The 23,941-nt window shown below is 39.4% G+C and overlaps 1 protein-coding gene across 3 annotated transcripts in view; it reads left to right on the top strand.

Moving 5' to 3' along the window:
- Positions 1-23,941, top strand: part of NSMCE2 (NSE2 (MMS21) homolog, SMC5-SMC6 complex SUMO ligase) — a 130,079-nt gene that overhangs the window by 1,385 nt on the left and 104,753 nt on the right. For all 3 annotated transcript variants that reach the window (XM_068155551.1, XM_068155552.1, XM_068155555.1), the window contains exon 2: positions 1,726-1,873. In XM_068155551.1, coding sequence (XP_068011652.1) covers positions 1,726-1,873 — 148 coding nt within the window. The remainder of the gene's footprint in view (positions 1-1,725; positions 1,874-23,941) is intronic.

Below are 23,941 nucleotides of genomic sequence, written 5' to 3'. Positions count from 1 at the left end.
GCAGGTATTCTGGTGTCAGTTTGCATGATGGATTGAGCACTGACTGAATGACAGAGCACAGAGGGTTGTCATCTAGTGCAGGGTCTAGATGAAGGATGTGGCTAGTGGTGTTCCCCAGGGGTCAGTACTGGGTCCATTCTTTTTCAACATCTTCATGAGTAACCTGGATGAAGGAACAGTGTACTACTCTTAGTGAGTTTGTTGATGATACAAAACTGGGAGGGGTGACTGATACACTAGGAGGCTGTGCTGCAACTCAGCGAGACTTGGACAGGCTGGAGAATTGGGCAGAGATGAACCTCATGAAGTTAAACAAGGGCAAGTGTAGAGTCTTGTACCTGGGGAGGAATAACCCTTTGCATCAGTCAGGGTTAGAGGCTGACCTCCTGGAAAGCAGCTCTGCAGAGATGGACCTAGGAGTGCTGGTGGACAAGTTCACTCTGAGCCAGCAGTGCGCCCTTGTGGCCAAGAAGGGTGCATTAAAACCATGGCTGGTAGATCAAGGGGAGCTTCTACCCTGCTACTCTGCCCTGGTGAGGTTGCATCTGGAGGACTGTGTCCAGTTCTGGGCTCCAGAGTTCAAGAGGGGCATGGAGCTACTGAAGAGAGTCTAATGGAGTGCCATAAAGATGATTAGGGGACTGGAACATCTCTTTCAGGAGAAGAGGCTCTTCAGTCTGGAAAATAAATAGCTGAAGAGTGGACGTCATGAGGATGAGGCTGGGCGCTTTCTAGTGGTGGCCAGTGATAAGACAAGGGCAACGGCTACAAACTAGAACACAGGGGGGTTCACTTGAACATAAGGAGAAACTTTCTTCCTTTGAGGGTGGTGGGGCACTGGAACAGGCTGTCCATAGAGGCTGTGGAGTCTCCTCTGGAGACATTCAAAACCCGCCTGGACATGTTCCTGTGCAATCTGATTTAGGCGTACCTGTGTTAGTAGGGTGGTTGAACTAGATGATCTCCAGAGATCGCTTCCAACACCTACCAATCTGATCCTATGGTTCTATGATATTTGTGGGGAATGTGTCAATGTTGTTAAGGTTAGGGTGGGCACAGGATTTACTTCTGGAGTTCCAGCTTAAGTAGTAGAGGGAGAGCCTTGGGATATGCAAAGCTTGGGCTTGGGCAAAGCTTTCTCTGTTCTATTTGGCACTCTGGCACTAAAAGTTTGTACCATTTCTGGGAGAAGTAGACAGCATTTTAAGGTGGGTTTTTATTTAAAAATAGTGCTAGATATTTTAGTCATAAGGATATTCTTAGAAGAGTGGCTCTTTGTTAGAGTCTTTTTTTTTTCCCAAGAACCAGCTGTTGAAACAGGCTTGCAGCTGATGAGGCTGAATTGGATGTGAGAAGTTGTATTTCTTTCCAGTCTAATTGATAACCTACTTAGAAAACACTGAGAAGTTGGGGGCATGTGGGCTTCTTTGGATCTGAAATAGAACAGTAATTTTCAAGTGGATGTAAGCACTAAGTTTGAACTTCATTATGGTTTAGCAATAGGAATGAGTAGGTGAAAAGTTGCTTTTTTTGTGATGTAGTTTTGCTTAATATTGAACAGGAGGTGAATTGAAATTACATTTTGGGAGATAAGGTTTCATTCTTCCTCTCTGATGTTTCACTGTTTCTGTTGACACTGCTTCTATTGACAGTCTGTACTTCGTTTTCTCTCCCAAGTTCTTTGGGTGTAAACTGCCTTCAAATTGTTTTATCTGTTATTTCTAGAGTAACAATTTCAAGATGCCGGGCGGTGCAAGGATCTCATTCAATGGTGTGGACTCCTCTCTTTCATCATTGAAAAACTGCCAGTCTTACATAAATACTGGAATGGATATTGCTACTCATGTTGCCCTTGACCTTGTGGAAAGTTTCAGTGAGTATATTCTCTCTTGTAGTGCATTTTGAATCTGACAGATGAGTCCTAGGCCTATGCATTTTGACTTGGCTACTGTTGATATCTATCTCCTGGCTAGACCAGGGTGTTTTCATTCCATTCAGTTGATTGTCTTAATGCTGAATTCAGTGAAAATGTAAATACCAGGCAAATATTGTCCCAGCTTTTGAAATATCGAAGGATACTTGTGTTCCAGTGGTTGTAACCCTACAGCTTGTAAATACTTTCACATTGCTGAACAAGATGGAGGCAGCCTCTTAAGTGGGTGAATAAAATGACTTTTCATTCTAATACTGCTTCTTTGTGCTTTATTTGAGGTTTAGGGCAAGATATATTAATGCTAATGATTTTGAGTGTAAACCCTGACACATCTGTTAGGGAATGCAAATTTTTAAACTACTGTCACTGCTGAAATTCAGACCCTTCTAGGGTGCTTCAATATGGATATTTGCAAGGTGGGGTACCTTAAATATGTGCTTGCTGTTAACAGTCTGGTTACTGCTATTTCACAGTAGCAAAGCTACTTTTCAGAGGCAAACATTAGGCATCTCCTTTCTCTTCTGAGATATGTGATACATTTTTCATTAGGGGAAAAATAAAAATTTAAAGCTTCAAAACATGAATAGTTTTAATTCTGTGTGGACAGTGAAGAATGATAATCCTCTGAAACACAAGTTTTGCGGTTCGTTATAAATCTTGCACTCAACTAAGCCAAGGTTTATGTACAATTAAGATGAATGCTTTTCTCTTGATCTAGTGTGGTACTTTTCTCTCCTTTTTATCCATACTGCTGTCAGAGACAGCTGACATGTCCTTTCTGTCTGAGTAGAGGAAATGGAAAGCTTATCTGAACAGTCAGCTGGGGATTCCCTTTGAGATAAAACTGGTTTAACCAGTTCTGTTTCTTCTGGTTTTGCAGTCACCCTCTCTCCTACTTTACCATAAGCAATACATGGAAGTACAGTGAAAGTACTGAATTCTTTTACTCCCAAGTCTGCAGAATGATTGACAGAAATGAGTTATTTGTACAGAAGTTAAAAGCCTTGATTAATTTCACCTTTCAGTAGAAGCCCTTGTTGCATTCCCTTTTGGAGGGGTGAAAGGCACCTTAAGCTCTGCTATTGCAGGTCTGCAGTTGGAAGTCCAAGCTTCATACTCTTAGAAAATGTCACCATCTTCCTCACTTGCCTGCTCCTGACACATTAGTCTTTAATTACAACCTCAAAATAATTTTGTCCCCTCAGACACCAAAAGAACCACACTTAGCATTCTCTCCCGTATTACTCTTGATGAAATATCCATGGTCATTGTTACAGATAAGTTCTATCATGTGACTGAAAATCAGCTCTAGGCTGTAACACTCATTTTAGCAGGGCCAACTTCCCTGTGGAATCATAGTTACAGAATTTCCAAGCATGACCTTTTAACATGGTTCATCCCATTGCCCTACTGAAAAATTATTCCAGACTTGTATCTGTAGTTTGTAACTCTTTGGTCTGGTGTTATGGTGTTAGCTTTTTCCTTACAATAGTTGTCTTCACTTCTACTCATTTCCTTGCAGATGTGTGTACATGGAACAAACAAATGAGTGAAGCTTCTCAATTTCATGACATTTTGTTTTCACTCCCCTGACTACTTCACCTGGACTTCAAGTTGTGTTCCTTACACAGTGCCATCAGGAAAGATACAGGGTTTCTGTGACATGTTACCTTTGGAACGAATACTTGTGGCATTACAGGATTAGCATCATCTGATCTGCCATACTTGGCTGTTCAGCTCTTGCCTCCAACACATATGTGATGATTTCTTTTTCTAGAATTATTACTCATCTATCATACTTTGCCTTCATGTTCTGAGGCAAAATATTAGTTGAATTTTGTGCCAATGTTAGCTAATCTGTTTCTGCATTCTTGTTCCTGTCCCACTTGCAATTTGTTTTACTTTCCTTAAAGAAATGGTAACCATCCAACTTCTGAGAGGTTTCACTGCCAGGCTTTGCATAAGCAAAGAATTCTGTTGTGGCTGATACCACCACAGAAATAGTGCTTGCAAAACAAAGTATTTTGGTCCTTGGGATATTGGACAGCACTGTTTTTTGGGAGTAGTACCAAACATTTTCATAGCAAGTACACAAGTGAAGTTCCATTTACATCTGAAGATAAATAACTGAAAAGGCAACAGTAGTACAATAAGCAATGTCTGTTTCCTCTCTTAATTGCTATTCTCCACGAGCCCAATCCTGAAAACATTTACTGGTAAATGCATTTATCGAATGTATATTAAATGCAGCCCAGTAGTGTTTGCTGGACTGGCTGCAGTTTAATGTGGTATCATGGAGGGACTTCCTAGAAATGTAGCTGATGCTACCTTAGATCAAAAGATCTACCTGGGTCACTTTTCCCTGTTTTCCTAGGTGTGGTAGTGGGTTTGCTCTGGTGCTGTAGGTGAGATGCTTTGTAGGCAGCAAACACCATAGTTCTTTCTTTCTTTTTTTTAACAATTAAATGGTATTTGTGAAAGAACCTGTGTGTGATTTTTTTTTCTAACTTAAGAGCTCTACTAAAGGAGAGAAATATAATGTAACAAATTTATGTTTACTTTGACATGTGGAAGGGGATTTTATTGTATGCCCATTTGTGGGTGTTCCTCTTAAGTAAAAATCACTTCCTGCCTATTAGCACTGTAGGGCTAGAAAAGGTTCTGTGTTTTCTGACCTGTTGAGGGGAGAGCAATACGAAGAACACTTATAAAGGATGTAGAAAGGAAACAGTTTCATGTTTCAGCACTTTTGTGTGCATGGAAGTTATAACGCAGCCACATGATTGTTCAGGTGGAGTGAAAACGAAAGATCACTAGGGGGCAGAGGAAGACCGGGAGTAAGCCGTACTGCCATTTACGTTCTTAAAAGCGTTGAAAAGAAATTGGTCTCTTTATCTGTACTTTGATCTGTGCATGATCCTTGAGTTGCCTGAAGTCCTCTCCACTTAAACCATCCAGAGAACAAAGAGCTCTTACGCTGGTTATGGAAGATGTAAAATCCTCCCAGAATGATTTTGAATTGAAGCTTTGCAAACAGATGGTGGTAGTGTTACATAGGATAAAGAGGGAACAAAACTACTTGTTTGATCAAGAAACCAGAGGGCTGCTGATAGGAGGATGTGCCAGACTTGTAGGCAGGAATTGGCTCAGGATATTCCATGATTTATAGTCACCTATGTCACTAGTTACCTATGTCATCTTTCTTCAGACAGATGCTTTGCAAACACTGGCTAAGTCTCTCAACTCTTGGGGAAGGTAAATAATGGTTACAGGAATGACTTACTTCACCACCATTGAAATGAAGCTCATTTGGGTGAATAATGGTTGCTGTATAGGAACATTGTAACTGTATCATAATCCAAAAGAGAAAAATAGTATTTCCTGTAATTAAAACAACTGAGAAAACTTTATTAGAGAAAATAGAGGGTTTGTAGTTGGATATCAGGGACATCAGACTAAACTGCTTACTCATGAATAAATACCACACTAGATCTTTCACACTTCTATTTTGACTTGATGTTTGAAAGTTTCAGAACTAAATCAAACACTGGGTTTCATTTCAGCAGTAATTTTAGTTGGAGAATGCATCCTGTTGAATTGGCACTATTCTTTCTGGTCCCTAACTCTTTTTAGGAGGCTGCTGTCTACCTACTGACTCACTTCAGGCCTGCTTAAATGGAATTTATCTGTTTCTGGGTAAAGACAGCATAGCTGCAAGCCAGTGCATGTACTGATGCTGCTGTTGATTACTCTTCATTACTGTGCTGCTGTAGTTAAATTTATTCTGTCTGTAGAGCCATGTGTACTTCTTAATCATTTGCTCATCATATTTAACTTACATGAGGACTATCTTCTGTAAATAACAACAGAGCCTTTTAGTTTGATGCAGTTCTCATGTTTGGTGTTCTTGGCTTTTTTCTTTTCTTTTTTTTTTTTTTTCCTCCTATGCATTAATTGTATTCAGAATGTCCTGTTTACTTGGTATTTTCCCCCATAAGTTTTGATTTTCTGTTCTGGAAAGATAAAGTAATCTCACTGGACACAGCTGTTCTGAGAAATATGGATGACTGTTAGAGAAACTGACAAGAGAGAAAGGGTTCAATTAAATAATTAAACATTGTAGCTTTGCAATAAATAGGGATCAGAGGAATCTGGAAAAGGGAAGGAATGGGTTTCATGAAAATAAATTACAATTCAGATGACTCTGAAGATCTAAAGGTTTATAGCCTGTCATCACATGGTCCCACATTCTGAAATGTAGGACAGAATGTAGCAATCAATCTAATTCTCCACGACCTTGAACAATTAGTTTTACTACTTTCTGCAAAATAATAATACTAATAACAGTATATTTCTATTTCATGTTAATAATAGAAAGATTTATTACCCAATATTTCTAGGCAGATTCACATTGATTTCAACTTATGCAGCTAGTCCTCTTGAAAATCTGTTTGCAGTCAAGAATAGTAATTTAAAATTGCTCCTTTCCATGTAAGCTTTGCTTAAAGCTGTGAAGTGTCTTGGAAATCCTAGTGAGAGGTAATACAAAAGCATGGATTTTTAACTTGGAATTGTAAATAATAAGAGACCTTACATGAAGAAAAGTATTTCACTGTGGAATTGAAACAATCTGAAATGTCTCTGAGCCTCCTCTTTCTTTGTGCTGCCTAACATCTTGTTCATTTCTGCTGCACTCTGGAGATTCATCTTAAGGTAGCTATAACCACAGTGATTCCCAAGTCTCTTTCCTTTAAGGAATCCTCTGTTCACAATGTGCTGTAAAAGTGAGATACTTAGACTAATGTGAAATTTGTTGCCAAAAATGCAATTAACCAAGTCTTCATTTCATGAGTGATTCTATTGCTTAGTGCACTAACACCTTTACATCTATTTTGTTCTAGTCCTATATACATTTCTGAAAAGAAAGAGCTTGGTGTTAAATATTCAGGTCAAGCATTGCTCATTTATGAACATGTACAATCTCTAGCAAAATAAGGCAGAGTTTCTATTAACTGATGTTAACTTAGGTGAAGAATAATATTAATGCATCTGAGCTGAAAACCTTTTATTTTTCAAATAACTTTGTTGAGGTACAGGAACTGAAATTGGAAATTAAGACCTCCCTGTCCAATGAGAATTGCAGACTTTCAGCATTGAGCCTCTTCATGATGCCATGTTGTGTGCAAATGTTGGCAAAGAGGTCAAGGATCTCTACCTGGAAGGTGAAAATCAGGTTCACCAAACTGAATATCGAAGGGAAACAAAAAAAAAAAGCTCATTTTATTTAATAAGTTAAAAAAGAAAGACGAGGTTTATGTTTATTTTAAGCTTTCTACTGATTAGATACTGACGTTGTCTAAAGTTTGTATTTTTCTCTTCTTTCAAGAATGTAATTGTGATATAGAAACATTTAAAAATGTTACTTTAGGAAACAGCCCTGAGCTGCACCAGGGGAGATTTATGTTGGTTATTAGAAAAAAAATTCTTCACTGACAGAGTTGTCAAATACTGGAACAGGCTCCCCAGGGAGGTGGTTGAATCACCACCCCTGAAGGTGTTTAAAAGATCCATAGATGAGGGACATGGTTTAGCACCAGACTTGGAAGTTAGATAATGGTTGGAATTGATGATCTTAAAAGTCCTTTCCAACCAACACAATTCTGTGATTCTATATAAACCCCCCATACAAACAGAAAATCCAGACTTTGCACACTTGGATTCAGTACATCCTCCCTGTGCTCAAAACACTCTCAGAGGCTTTGTAGCCCAACCTAACAAAGAAGCAACGTATACACTGAAAGTCATGAGTGGTCCACCAGTGTTCAGACTGGTCTGTATATTTTAAATCTTAAGCATATGCTTATATCCTTTGTTAGATTGGAGTCCTAACAGATATGTGAATTTGAAGGTGATCCTGCTTGAAATCAATTATAAGGCAAGAAAAATCATCTAAATTCTACTGTAAAATTCATCTTCCACATTTAGCCTCAGTCTGTTTCAGAGCTTTATTAGTGTGATTGAAAAGAAGACTTCACTAAGTCAGTACTTGTTTGTCAATGTCTCTTAACTGTAATGCTGCTAGTATTGAACTTCAAGCCCTGTATTGACACTTCTGCTGTAAGATAATGGAATGAAGCAGACTAACTCATTGTCATCTCCAGGCTTCCAGCCCAGCAGCTTGCTCTTTCCATTGCTTTTGTCTGGGCTGGAGCCAAAGCTATGTGGGACTGGGAGGAATGTCCAGTACAAATGGAAAATAATTGGAAAGGCTGGAGATTAATCTGCAGACCTGATTTCTTAGCTTATAACTTCTGAAAAACAGGGTTTCTGATAGAGAATAAGATGCTGCCTCAATGTCTGGATCTTCAAACAACACATCACACTCCCACTGTGAAGTGTAGAATAGCTGGGTGGGTCAAGCAGTTCTTGCACCTGAACTCTAATCTTATTTGGGGGGAAAAAAGTAGCTGCTTTTCTTCTAAAACTTGCTCTAAAATACTGTAGTCAGCTGCTACCTGTGGCTGTTCTCCATCTGTATTACATCGCAGTGAATTTCCCATAGCAGTATCAGGGTCTGCATGAGAATTCCTTGTATCTTTCTCAACGCTTGGATGGATTTTTCTGCTCACCAGTATGTACAGGGCAGGCCCCTGGGTCTTACAGACTGTTAGTGATAGGATTCTTTGGCATGTGCCCCAGATTAAGTTAGCCCTTTACAGCTCTGGCTTTTCCTGCTTGTCCGCTTGTTTCCTGTTGTATAATCTACTCTCTGCCAGCAGCGTTTACCTTAGCTCTGGCTGCTGATCCTGTTTGTTCCCCTTGCCCCAGAGCCATCTCTGTGCTTTTCATGTGTGCTGCACTGCATCTTGCATGTACAATGTCCTCCCTTTACCAATTGCTTTCTCTTCTCCAGGTTTCTTGGGATCCACTTGTGTTGTGATGCCTGTTAAATACTAGCTAAACAGTAGTTGGTAATGTGGGACTTTGAGATTACCCACATCACTTTGACTTCTCTCATTGCTCTTTTAATATGGTATTAAACAGGAATCACCCTAACATTGTTGACCCTTGTTGACATAGGAAGGAGCGTGGAGCACAGAAATGTTAGCCTAGCTTTATGAAACTGTTGGCAGCCTTTTATTAAACAATTAGTTCATGAGCTTCTGTGGAATATCCACTATTACCTGCAGTGGCTTTCTAAACACATTGCAGCAACCTGTAAAAGTCAAACTTGAACATTTCAAGTTCTTTCATTGCTGAGAGCAGGGGATCTTTCCATGGCAGTTTCTCTGTCCTTGACCTTAAACTCCTCTTACTTGGAATGGTGCAAACTCCAGTATAAGGATGGACTGTAGCTGTGTTTGAATATAAAATGGTTTGGTTAATTTTCTTCTTTTGCTCTTTATATCTACTTATTTATTTCCTATTTATTTTTCACAGGAAGTTTAAATGCAGGATTCCTGCAATACCATACCATAACATGGGTCTTAATATTTTAACAACGTTCTTGTGCATGAAATGACCGTGCTGTGATTGATTTGGGAATCAGAAAAAAACCTGCTGACACTTGTGCTTCTAAAATTCTCATGCTTTGTTAGTTTCCATGGTGTTACAGAACATTGTGCTTCATAAAAATAATCAAAATACTTGTTCTGAGAATAGGCTGTAGTGTACAGGCTAGACTGACACTTTGCAACCTGCTTCAGTAAGAGATGGCATGAAGGACTGAGGAAATGAGCAAGATGAAGCTCTGACTTGCTATCCTTTGAATTGCTGTCCTGTTCTTGTCAAGGAAAGGCAAGCTGTGTCAAGGTATTTCCTTGCACATCCTACCTCCCTTCACACAGGAGTTGTGGTTTTGTTAGGTTGCTCTCACCGCCTAGTGGACAAAGCTATGGCATGTGTTGTAGGGACCTGCATGAAGAATCAGACCTTTTTTTCCCCCCTTGTGAGCCCATTTATCTGTGAAAGTGCTCATGGGAAGCAAGTAGCAAACAATTTTATATGCAGTGTAGGAATGGTAGTAGAATTGAGCAATCCAGTACTTCTTTATGGACACAAGGGAGCAATCTTACCTGTATTTGAAATCTCCTGCTGTGCCTCATTCTCTCAGAATTCACTTTGTCTTTAAGTTAAATTCCAACTAAAGGTTGCAGGATGTTGGTTTGTTTGGGTTTTTTTTCCTTCTTCTTGGAGAATGTCAAAGTCCATCCTGGAGTTAATGACTTTTCACTGTCACTTGCTATACAAACATATTTTCTGCTATGAGAGAAGGCACTACAGAAAATGGGGAGAGGCCAGTGATCTGTGAAGTTCAATAACCCTTCTATGTTAGCCTCTACCAGATGCTTCCTGTGAAGCTGCAAGAATTCCCCCACAACAAGATGCTCACAGGAAGTTTCTTCCTAACCCCAGGCATTTATCTACCAGAAGTAGTTTGTTAACTGGTCTGCCTTGTTGCTACACCAGTGTCTGTGGTGCTAATTGGTGACTTGCACAAACTCAGTGCAGGCACCAAAATTATATCTTTCTTCTTGGGAAGGTTCTTTTCCTGTTGTTTAAAGTAAACCTGTATTTTGAGATATGTGAGATAAAATGTTTCAAATTCCTTTTGTCAAGAATACTGATTTTGCTTTCCTTCAGATTCCTTGCTTAAGATTCATCCTTTTAGGAAAGATGTTCTCTTTTAACTTATTCTTGGACTGTTTTATAGGTATTTAACCTTCTAGCTAACAGTGAGAAAGATAGATATGTTTTCTTGAAGTAGCTAGGTCGATGCTGTCACACTTCATGTATTTCTTCTTCAAGTAGTTTTGGTTTTAGAAGCAAAGAGAACTGATCAGGTTCTTGTGAAATGCTTTTCTGCATTAGGCTCTTCCATCAATGCCAACATTTTGAGAAGAGAGGGTTGGATTAATTTTGTATCTTACCTTTGTGCTGCAGAGCTTACACTGCTTAAATTCCTTAAGACATTTATAGCCAGCTCTGATGAGCCTGTTGTTGGAATGCGCCAGTTGGTTCTGAAGGCTGTTCTTAAAAGAAGCTGTCTTAAAAAATGAAAATTTGGAAATGTACCTTGTTGGAAAATTTGGAAAAATATGGCTTTGAAAGATTTCTGTTCTTTTACATTTCTCCAGAAACCACCCTGTGACCATAGCCTATAATCTTACAAAGTGGGGAAAAACCAAATATGTGGGGCTGTTATTATTTCCTAGCTGGCATTTTGACTGTAAAAAGAACACAGTGCAGGGAGGGGAAAGTAGCTATATTAAGCAACATTCCTTTTTTTCCTGCTGGCTCTTTTTTTGGTTTGGGTACTCAGTAGTCTGAGTGCATCCAAGTATCTTTGTTCCTCAGCTTCTGCAGTTCTTGAGGGAAAGAGAAACCCATGAGGTGGCAGCAAAAGCTTTCCTGCAGCTTGTGTCATTGTAACCTTCACCTGCTGTGGGCAGCTGCTGTGGCACTACAGCAACTCAGTCCTAGAAGGATCACCCTGCTCCTGCATTTAGGAACACTAAAATATAAATGGAGGATTAAGATTGATAGTGAGAGAATTTGTGTTATCAGATCATAGATTTTTAAGGCTCTTAGAGATCAGCATGATCTACTGATTCAACTTCCTGCCTAATACAGGTCATTGCATTTCGTGCAGTTACTCTTGCATAAAGCTGGTATGTTGTGACTGAACTGGACAGTATTATTCAAAGTGAAATCCAGTCCTGGTTTAAAGCTAACTTGTTTTAGTGTATTCTCATGGAAATGTACTGACAGCTTGCACCTGAAGAGAAGGTTGCACTCTGGACAGTCTCAGTTGTTGTCAGTACTCTTGTGAACATGAAGATCTAAACTGCATGGTTTTTATTTCCCAGGTTTCAGTAGGTGACATTCACAGTGTTTGATTTCAAATGCAAATATATGTATGTGTGTGTATTTTTTTTTCTTATGTATTTTCTTAAGGAAGTAGTATTTTTCTCTCCCAAAGGTCATTAAGAGTTAGGGGAGGTTTGCAGTCACCTGGTGCGTTACCTCATGTACACACATAGTCACTATAAATTTCTCTCTGCCCCAGACCTCATAAATTCTCAGCAGTCTTCAAAATAGATCATAAGTGGGATTTAAATGCTGTATAGACCTTTTTGCAGACCCTCTGCACACTAGTGATGTTAACCTTGAGAGAATGAGCAAGCTTACAGCTGTAAGTTATAGGCTTGAAATTTCTGGGTGAGGTTCTTTGGCCTCTACTATGCATGAGATCAGAATAGATGATCCTAATGGTCTGTTTCAGCTTCAAAATACTATGAAGTACTGCAGAGGTCTTGTGTGGGCTCTTTAGCACAAAGATAAATCAACCTCTTTTGAACAAAAGCCAGAGAGGAATATTTTATCTGAGTAATTTACTGTATGAAAATATTCTCTGTAGTATATTAATCTGTCAGTTTCTTCATATTTCTGCCACAGAAGTGTGGCAGTAAGAAAATACTGCTAACTCCTGTTCAAATGTAGAGGCATACAGTATATATAGAAAGTAGTGTGGGCTTTGAAGAGCTCACTCTGAAGGCTTTAATTTTTATCAATTTAAGTAGATCAGTATTTAGCTTTCAGTAATCCAACTGTGTGCCTGAATAAAGAGGGAGGAGGAACCCACAAAAGTAGAAGAAAAATTGGGTGAGCAGCATTCAGGAAGATTAAGAATATCAAGGAATTGTATTTCTTTCCTTGATTCTCTCCAGTAGAGAAAGATTTATCTGGGTTAAAAGTAAGTATTGTGGTAACATGTTCTCAAATGTTTGGTAAAAACATGAACGAATCTCTGAAAGAATGAAAGGTAATTTTGAAAGTTCATCCTGATCCCCTACCTGTAGATGCAGGACACTTTTTTCACACACACCCCCCGCCACACACACACCCTGTATACATTTTTCCCTTTTTTTTCTTTCTCTTCTTTGTTCCTCTTTTCAAGAATTCAAGAACTTGAGACTTTTTTTTTTACTTTTCTCTTTTTTTTGGTACCCAAATAACTTTCTTGGCAGTGCAGACAGAATTAATGGTGAGAGGTTTTTGCTCCTTTCAGACAAAAGTAATTTTAAAAAGAAAATGTTAAAAAAAAACTGCATTCTGACTCAAATCCAGGCTTTATGACTGGTTTCCATTTACACTAGGTAGTATATAGCACACTGAAGCTCTGGTGAAGAATGAAGATGAAAATATGTACTGATAAAATTCCAGGAATATAAATGGGAATGTTTGCTTTATCAGTCAGAATCACATGTAAGACTTGTGTGTACCTTATGATTGCTGACACTGAGCCCTGTGAAAACTTTCAGCCTTTGGAGAATATGCAGAGGTTGTTTGTCTGAATTGTAGATTCAGAATATTTTTTTAATTAAGATTTGCTTTGGTTTTATTTGTTTCCTTTCTCATTTTCTTTCCCATTTTCTCTCAAGAAGTACATGGAACTCGTCATAGCAATATATGAAAGAGATAAACCAGCTGAGTTGCACCAAGTCTGATTTTGCTGAGGCCTTGAAGCTGGGAACAGTCATGCTTTCAAACTGCCACTGCACTGTGTGGCCTTGGGCAAGCCACTGAAGTTCCCTAGGCATCAGTTTTGCCTTCTATAAAAAGAAGTGCCAGAAGTGTTTTGAGAGTATATATGAACATCTGAATATCTCAAGTTCCTGTGTAGGTATTCTGTTGTTGCTTGTGCCTTCTGTGATTGTGGAAATGATCTTGCAAGAGTCTAGAAATAATGTGACTTGTCTGTAATGGTGGTAGGTGATGGGAAAAGGTAGGAAATAGCCAGGAAAAGATGTGTACAGGGGAAATAAAAGGCAGAAGAAAACAACAGCGTAGCCACAATGTCAACATTGCCTTTCGTGAAATAACAAATAGGAGGTATCACATCTCCAAGAACCATTGTAGTGATATCATAGAATCATAGAATCAATAAGGTTGAAAGAGACCTCAAAGATCATCAAGTCCAACCTGTCACCCAATACCTCATGACTACTAGACCATGGCACCAAGTGTCACATCCAGTCCCCTCTTGAACACCTCCAGGGACAGTGACTCCACCACCTCACTGGGCAGCCCATTCCAGTGGCTAACTACTCTCTCTGTGAAGAACTTTCTCGTCACCTCAAGCCTAAACTTCCCCTGGCACACCTGGCTACAACCTCCCTTCAGGTAGTTGTAGAGGGCAATGAGGTCTCCCCTGAGCCTCCTCTTCTCCAGGCTAAACAACCCCAGCTCCCTCAGCCTCTCCTCGTAGGGCTTATGCTTGAGGCCTCTCACCAGTCTCGTTGCCCTTCTCTGGACACATTCAAATGTCTCGATGTCCTTCTTAAATTGAGGGGCCCAGAACTGGACACAGTACTCAAGGTGTGGCCTAACCAGTGCTGAGTACAGGGGCAGAATGACTCCCCTGCTCCTGCTGGCCACACTATTTCTGATGCAGGTCAGGATGCAGGCCACCTGGGCACACTGCTGGCTCATGTTCAGCCAGCTGTCAATCAGTAGCCCTAGGTCCCTTTCTGTCTGGCTGCTCTCCAGCCACTCCAACCCTGGCCTGAAGTGGTTTGAACTGCTAAGATATATGTAAGGCACTAAGCAAAGATTTGCACGTAGATAAATTTTGAGTGGATCCTACAGTTTTGTCTACAGGAGGATAGTAAGTCAGTAAATAATATTATGTGAAGATAGAAAATATATCACCATATATAGAATATGTATAGAAATACATCACCATATATAGAATATATATAGAAAATATTACACCCATTCAAAGAAAGTGCTACTAAAACTGCTTATGTAAAGAAAATTTACACTGAAACCTACAGTCCAGCAAAAGGTCAACTGAAGTGAGTGAGAATCCATCCCATCTCTGAATAAATAGTTCAACCTTGTATTTTCTTTCTTCATTAGCTGTGTTTCAGTTTTCAGGCACTGGCTCTTATGTTACTGGCTGATAATCAAAGAGCTCAGTATGTTCAGAAATCTTGAGGATGGTAGTGGTAAGTCACCTTTAGCATCTCTCACTTAAACTTTGCAAGTTGAGCTTCTTTAATCAGTCCTGATGTAAGTCACACATTCCAGACATTGAGTAATTTGTGTTGCTCTTTCTTTGAAATACTGAAAGAGCTTATTGAAGGCAAATGCAATTAGCAGGATTTAGTCTCATGCTTTTTTGGTCTAAAAAGAGCCTTTGCTCAAATTATACTCTTTGTCATGTAAGATAAGGATGCATCTGCAAAATATTCACTATAGAATCAGCCTCTTTTTAAAAAATATGAAATAAATAAACAACAGTCCCTGTACCTCTCTTTAGACATTGAACAGAGGTCTGGCATTTGTCATGAACATCGCACAACACAACCTTCTGTGTAGGGCATACAGTGACAACCAGGTAACCTGTCATCGCTCACGTTGCTGCCCCAGCCACCCTTTCAGGCATTGTTTGCATTACGTTAGTTCCCAAACCATGCACTACATAGCAGTTGCTTTTGTTTAGTTTGAGGGTCTTTTGTATGTTAATGGATATTTATGCCAGTAAAAGAACAGCCATAAGTCTACTAGAGCTACAGCAATATAAAAGGGAGGAAGTGGGGAAAGACCCTCAGAGATTGTGACCACTGGGAAGCTATCAGTGGCTAAAGAGAAAGAATCAGAAAACAGGTTAGCAAGTACTCTGGGAAAAAAGAAACATAACAAAAAAGAGCAGGAATGGGGGAACTGGTTGAGGAGGGAGAGAAGGGGAGAGGTAAAGAAATATCTGTAATGAAGAAGAAGTAAGAAATAAGAAAGCCACAGCAAAAGGATTAAGCAGGGCAGTAAGCTGATGGTACCCTAGATGATGAAAGATATTTAAATGCCTTTCTAATGATGTTTCCCATGCAAGCAGCTTCTGTAGTTTCCACAAAGGTGTTAGCATTTGCAAATGGGAAGAGTCTGGCATATAAATCAGAGGGGTACTGGTTCATGTGGTTGTAAATGAGAAGAGAGATGTAGTCTTTCTGATTAGTCTCTGGATATATATGAGTGAACCTCTTTAGTTTTTGACATTATCAGCGAATGCTGTGGAGTGCTCTGGAATATGCATGTGTTCTAGCACTCAATAGAAGGTGACAATCTCTAACTTCTCTGTGAATTACATATAATGAACTTTCTTATTAAAAAAGACTTAACAAAAGGAGCCAGCTGGCTTAAGGAGAAGGTGGCAGATGAAAAGAACACAATTCAAAGAAGTGTTCACACATTAAGGAAGTATTTTAACAGGCTTTCCCCAGACTGTAAGTGGGAATGAAATTACACATTGCATGGAAATGTCAAGTGACAATAATATCTTATGAGTTAAATCAACCTTGCAAACTCTTTCCTATTTTTCTTAAGCAGATGAATAAAGTTTAACTTGTGATTTCCTTACTAATCATCTTAGTAAGCAGTGGGTGAGTAGACTTTTTACTGTATGGGTAGATTAATGTGACATTTTCACAAGACTTTAAAAAAAAAGGTTTATTACTTGTGGGTGTGGATCTAATTCACAGCTGTTTTTTTGAGTGAATTTGGTATGCCATTGCTCAAATTCTGTATTTCTTCAGTATTTTTAGATTAAACTTTTACCCATGGTTTGTTGGAAGTGTGCAGTCTGCCCAAATGTCTCAAGATAATCTCAAATACAGACTTCTCCTCCACTGAACATGCTTCCTTTAGTGGCCCAGTCACTTTTATAGAACACCAGATTTTGAACTGAACAAAACAGAAAAGACTTTCAGTACAAAGGGGAGAAAATTCTCCCAACTGGCGTGTTTCAACTACATGAATCTTAGGCATAGTCATATTTTCTGCATTTCATTTACTTTAATAACACACTGACTGATAACTGTGTGATAGTTTACCAGTTCTGTTTAAGTACTGACCAAAGGGAACCTTCTACTTCTTTCTATCTAGTTTCAGAACACTTCAGTTTCAATTTATATTCCTGTTCTTTCAAAGCTGCCTCTTTAATGCCATGAGGCCCCCAGAAAGCTACTTCTTTCCTACTATGGGCAAAGATAAAAGCATTATCTAAGAACACACTGAGGGACCATCATCTGTGGTGCATTGTAAGGCATCAAACAAATTCCTGTTTCTTTTCAAAATCATAAATATTTGTGCATATGTGAAAGACTCGGGCAGTAGAGAATTGCATTGCCCTTTTTTGCACATAGGCACATTTTCCACATGATAACAAAGTAACAGCTCCTCATAATAGGGGGAATTTTTGCATGAAGTTTGTGGGAAATGAAAGTCTGGCAATGGGAAGATTTAGCTCTGTCACTTACCAGTATGCAAGCAGCAGAATGAATGCCACATACCAGCGATTCATGCCAAAACCAGGAGATCTGCCAACTCACAGAAGAGGTTTTATGCAAAGGAGGCCTGCTGGAGGCAGAATGAATTGCTGGTTTTCATTATGCTTGCAGTTTGTGTGCCTTGTCTGTGTAAGAGGATGAGGCTGTGCATTGGCTTTTTGTGTTGTGTCTGATGGGGGTTTTTTGGTCATATTGAGGAATTATGGGCTCTGAAAGTCCAAGATTTAGTAATGCTACATGGTTAGCACTTCAAGTATCATATCAAGATGTGATTCATGCTAAATTGGATGTTTTATGGGGAACATCACTTGACCTTGGCTTGCATGAGACATGAGTTTTCTAGACTCTCTTAGTTTCATCTTGGGTGTCCTCTGTCCATTATCTCTCTTAACAGAAAATGGAAAATATCCAGAGCATGTGGAAATACCTACATTTTCAATAGGCAGTTAACTTTGGAAACTATAGTCTTACTTGTTTCTACTAACTTTCCTGTGTCTGATAATCTAACAGATAAGTTTTTCTCATTTAAAATCTCTAAACATCCCACTGTTAGCTCTATATTATGAATCTGATTTATCTTTTATTCCTTTATGCATGTGGACCAATGTCAGCTGTTGTAAGACATACCACTGCTCTGTCCACAGGAGTGTTGAATGTGGAGTTGCCTGCCAGTCATACTTGCCTAAAAAGCTGACTGTAAAACTGGATTGTTTTTCCACCCTGAGCTGCTTGCTACTGCAGCTGCAATACAGTTAGTGTTCTGGCTACTTAGCTGAAGTCCAGCCTTGTTCTGTCTGAGGCTACTGATTAGCTTCTCTGAATTCTGGAACCAGTAGTGCCAAGGTTTGTATAAGCAGAAACTTAAAAACTTGGACTAGGAGACTGTGTGGGTTTAGGGGTAAAAAAGTTATGTTTGGAAATATCTAGATATTTGACATTTGAAAAATGAATACTTTGGCATTTTTCCTCTCCCAGATCTTTCATTTTAGATTAATAATGTTAACATTTCAGTGCTGGAAGAGTGTTCATTTGTGTCTGCATGAAGCTGTTGCTGTTGGTTGTGCAATCTTAAGTTTGGATTCTGTGGGTGTTTTTGTGTCACAGTGCAACTATGACCACTGAACTGAGCTGAAGTAAGTCAGATCTGGAATATCTTGAAGTGAAGGATTGTCTTGGTCTTCCTGTTGATGCATGTTCTACTGCTTGAACTTCTCCTAGAGCTCATGCACGCTGCAGTCTGCTGCTGGGGATTTGCTTGCGTTAGGAGGGACAGCTTGCTGATTTTTAGCGGGACCAGTTGAGCAGGTCATGCACAAGCACTGGTACTGACACCTGTGAAGATGGCACTTCCAGGGGTTGGCAGTGAGACTGCCCCTGTAGTGAACCTGCACTCACAGCTGCTTTGCGAGGTGACTCTGCTGTGCTTGTGCCCTGTGTCACAGCCCTGTGCTCCGTCCCGGCCATTGATGATGCACAATCCCATGACTCCTATTTCTTGTGGTGCCACATGCAGCATGTCTAGTCAGTGTAATTAGATTTTGAATTGTATGTATCTGTATCAGACGTGGATAGGATTGTCGGGTGAGCCCAGAACCAACACAGTTGCATTTACTGAAACATTATATCTGATTAAGTAAGCTCTGATGAGGGCTCATTACCTTGGTTTCTGAGTTAGGCTGCCTCCAGTTTTGGACAAAGTAATGCTTCAGAGAATTTTGAAGGTTTGGGGTGAAGAGATTATTGTCCTATCTCTACTGAGTGTTTTTTTTTTTTTTCAAATGGAATGACTTTCCAACATGTTATCTGTTTCCTCCAAACAGAGGGATTTAGTTTAATGAAGGTGCACTTCGAATGAGCATCTCTGGGAAATGTAATAGGTTCATCAACACAGGCAAAGTTTTTTTTGTGAGAAACCTAATAGTATTGTGTACTGCTAAATCATAACAATCATGCCTTTCACTGGAGACAGACTTTCTCTTCATGCTGAGATATTTATTTTCCACCTGTCAATACAATTTAAAATAAGAGAAGAATTGCTTATTGACAACAGAAAGAATTAACACGTTTGACTTCTAAACAAAGAGGGGGTGGATTATCTCTGTAGAATTCATAATGTGCAAGTAGGGATCTTGTGTAATACAAACCAGAACAAGAGGACACAGTCTCAAGCTGTGCCAGGGGAGGTTTAGACTCAAGGTGAGGAGAAAGTTCTTCACCGAGCGAGTCGTTCATCATCGGAATGTGCTGCCCAGGGAGGTGGTGGAGTCGCCGTCCCTGGAGGTGTTCAAGAGGAGATTGGACGTGGCACTTGGTGCCATGGTCTAGTCACGAGCTCTGTGGTGATAGGTTGCACTCGATGATCCTTGAGGTCTCTTCCAACCTTAGTTATACTGTGATACTGTGATAGTGTGAAAAGAAATTGTGCTTCTTAAAAAAAGGAAGATTCTAACAAGTTGAAAAATCAATTTATTGGAATAATAAAAAAATAATAAACTATTTTTCTGGCCTTCCTTTCTAGTGGAAATGGTAGGTAAAGCAGCCTGTGAACTGCTATGGAAATTGTAAATGACATTAAAAATCTTGAAATAAATTATTTAATTTGAAGTAGCAGTTTTAGGAAGTGTTCTGAAGTATCAGTGAGTAGCAATTACAACACCTCAATAAATATGTCACTGTTCATTATGAGGGAACTATTGTAAAAATTTCTTTTCCCCAAGTTCTAATGTTAAGTTCTAAGAGGAAAAAATAGTTAGGACAGCAGCAGACGCCCTTGATTTTAAATACGGTCAACCCTTCCACCCCTTGTTTTGTGGAAGGCAAGGTCAGAAGCATCCTGGGGCTTTGAACCATGATCTGTCGTGTGGTGTAGACATGTTCATGCCTCTGCAGGCAAGAGGCTGGTTAGTCACAAGAAAATCCTTTCCCACTAAAATTATTCCTGCATGTTGTTTTCAGCCTTAATTTCATCATATGTTGAAATCCACTGAGAAGAGGGGGAGATACACATGTACATGTATCTGTGTATATAGAGAGTCAGGAAAATATTAGTTATTTTATGAGAGATTGGTCAGACTTCTGTGTGAAGATAACATATGCTTTGAACTTACTTGGAAAATATAGGTGTGGTTCCTCTACCATTTTCTGGGCAAACAGGTTGGTTTAGGAGGTTATTGCCCCCAACCTCACCCTGCTGCAGTTTCCCACCCCCTCAGTCATACTAGTACAGCTGTTTGTATATCTGCACTTCAGATTAATTTATTGGAATGACATGGGGTTTGTGTTTGTGGGAATTTTTTAGTGTCATGGTTTGGTTTGAAAGGCTCGCATGCCATTTTTAGCATGGATTGTTTCATTAATCCAATTTATAGTATAACCTTGTGAAGAGCCATATTATCCTAGCAGAGAAGAAACACAGCGGAGCAGCAAGGATGAGTGCCTGGGGAAATGACCTGTGAAATTCCCTTGGTTTCTAAAGAAAAGCTACATGAACCTCAGCCTTGGTGTTTTCCTGCTGCACGTCAATGTAACTTGCATTTCTGTTCTTCTTGGGCCTGTGGATGTAGATAATGGTGAGGAGTGCTGATATGTGCTGAACAGAGCACAGATATCACCATAATGCCAGGAAACTGATGCAGAGTTATGACAGAGGAGAGCTTAACTTGCTTCTCAAGACTGTTGCATGTTGTAAATGCTTTATCCTCCTTTTAGTGCTTCAGCTTACTGGTTACAGTGTCTTTGTTAACTTTTAGTTGTTCCTTCTGCAAAATTAAGTAGGTTTTAATTGGTAAAATAAAAAATTAACCTCACTATGACCTTTGATTTTATTTATTAAGGTTGAAAGACCTGCTGGTCAGGTACTAATATGTTTTCTCAGAAAGGAGAGAATTAGCCTGGAAATACTCTGGGCCTTACTATTTAGTCCAGCAAGCATCCATTTCTGAGAGGAAGTGCCTACATACTACCTCTCTTCATGTCTTGGTGCTGTATGTATGGCATCAAATATAGAGGTTACAGTAGCAAACAAATATGCAGATATGTTATAGAGACTTTTTTTCACTTTGTGTGCCATAGCACACTCTACTTTTACTAGACATTAGTTGATGTCTTATTATGTGTGTGCCTCAGCCCCAATTAAGTCATATCTGTTTGTGCTGAAAAATGTTTTACTTTGGATTTTATACAGCAAAGCATATTGGCATATGTTGGAGTGTTTTGCTAAATTAAACTCTGTGAAAAGCTTATTTATTTCACAGGTATTTGCACTGTCAGTAGGTTTAGGAGGTGTTGCCCTTCGTTACAGTCTGTTTGGATACTGTGGCAGAAATATCTGGTAAAAGAGATCTTTGTTACTGCTCTCAGGTCTAAACTGGGATCATTGTAACTTCCTCTGCTTGAAGGAAAAAAAATCCAGTACTGTAAGGAAGTTGCTTTCAAAAGTACTGTTGGCCTAGTTCTGTTGGCAGCAGAGTTTAAGGGAGTTTCATGTTGAGCAAAAGTTTCATGATTACTTTATTATAGAATAATATAGTAAGTTATTTTCAGAAGTGGTTAGTACCACTGGTGCCTCAACTTTTCTGTGCCCACGCCGAGATGACTCTGTTTTCAGAATGTGTGCAAGACCCACTCACTGGAAATGCTGACCACTTGAGGTATTTCAAACTGGGCATTCAGCAGCTGAGGTGTTTCAAAGTGGACACTCAGACCGTGCAAGTTCTGTTGCTGTTGAAAATCTTACTCTCTCTACAGTGTAAGGTACTTGGGTTTCATTTCCATGGGATTGGCAGGAGCTTCCTGGGTCAACTGAATTTTGTTTCCACTTCAGACTATCATAGCCTACAAGGAAATGACTTGTAACACAGGATGAGGGTTTTGGTTTGGTTTGGTTTTGGGTTTTTTTTTTGTCAGGAATAGTCTGTAATTTGACAGATGCTCTTGGCTTGGCTTGCTTTATAAAAAGTTACATAGTTTAAGCAGGGAGAAATGGATAGCTGAAGATTTTATCAGTTATTTGCTGAATAAAACACATGTTTAAACCCACACTAAAAAGCACTGTCCTTTCCAAAATAAAACCTTAGAAGACTTTACTCAGCTATAGAAAGATGCTTGTTGTTTGATGTGCAATTTCTTAACAGAAGCCCAATAGAAAATATTCACAAGCGATGGTTCTGGCGCGACTGTGGACACAGTCAGCTGAAGGTGTTCTGCAGTGCTAGATTTTCATTTACAGTAGCCCTGTCTCACACACTCCTCTCACTTCTATTTCTTCTAGTAATTTTTTTTCCTTTGGTGAAGTATAGGAAACTCAGATTCAACTTCCTTCTTTGCTTGAAAAGACTTGAACTCACTTTCAGCCATCTTCTAGAAGAATGGTTTAGAATTGAAGTTGTATATTGAGGAATATCACAGAATCACAGAACGGTTGGAGTTGGAAGTGACCTCTGGAAGTCATCTTGTCCAATGTCTCTGCTCAAACAGGGTCATGTAGAGTGCATTTCTCTTTCTCTCACCAATGTAATTTCATTTTGTAAGGCATACCTTTTTTGCTGAAGTGCTGGTATCAAGGTGAAGGTATTGGTCTGTAAAATCACTCACCTACACTCAATCTCTAACTTCATGTACATGAAAGCTTTCTATACAAGTAGAATGCTTCACTTGGGGACACTCAGGGAAATCCTGCTCAAAATACTCTACAGCCTAGTTAAGGAGCTGAAGGTTTCTTTAGGACTAGCTTCAGCAGTAAGTAGCTTCTGACTGTTACACGGAGAGGAATTTCACAATTACTGCTCTGAGTTCCCCTTTAGCCCACCAGTTGCCATTCCCTTTATGGCTGTTGGCCCTCTAATCAGTAATAACTTTTCTTCTCTTAAGATCTGCAATGGTTAGTTCCTTATCCAAACTGTTCCATGGAGGTTTTGGAGCATTCTAATTTCAGCCATTTCTCTAGTTTTAACCTGCATTCAGGAGATTACATTGGTTTTCTCCAGGCTTTTGCTGTTCCTTTGTATTGCTTCTAATTTATTTTAGTTTAGAATTTTTCTCTAGTAGCTTTTGGCTCTTTCTGAAGTCTAATAGGTAAAATCTATTACAGGTCAAGGAGAGGGATTTCTCTTATGACAAGAGTTTTATGAAGAGCTGTCCACATATGTGCAGAAGAAAAGATAAAGACACACCCTAGTGCTGCAGAAGCAATCAGTTTAAGTTCCTCTTGATCTGTATAGTCTGGGAGCGCCATGACAGGGTCTAATGTATCTAGAGGGAGGAGGGAAATAAGACAGTGGTCTTATACATAGGTCTGTATCCTTTGCTATGAGCATCTAGACAGCAGAGGGACATCTTGCCACTTTCTTCTCCAGTGATTTTGTGAATCTCTTCTTAAAGAGTGTGGGTTGGATGGTAGGTTTTTTTCCTTCAAGCTGTATTGTCCTATTTGAATTACCAACAGTTTTTCATACACCAAAATTTGGGTCACATGTCTTACTGCTTTTGGTTTTGACAATTAAAATACTTGCCAAAAAATAACACAAATGCTTCCCTGTATTGTGAATTACAAACGTACATTCTCCAGAAGGTGGAACTAAATTGAGGAGCTGGGGAGCTTGTGTTCCTCTCCTGTCAGCAGTAACTTGAAACCTGCTGGCAAAGCCTGTATTTTATCTGC

The sequence above is a fragment of the Melanerpes formicivorus genome, unplaced genomic scaffold, assembly GCF_026170545.1.
Source record: "Melanerpes formicivorus ecotype bairdi unplaced genomic scaffold, bMelFor1.0.p_v2 SCAF_32, whole genome shotgun sequence".
Lineage (NCBI taxonomy): Eukaryota > Metazoa > Chordata > Aves > Piciformes > Picidae > Melanerpes > Melanerpes formicivorus.
Note: the sequence above shows the minus strand (reverse complement) of the source record. Positions and strands in the feature narration are given on the sequence as shown.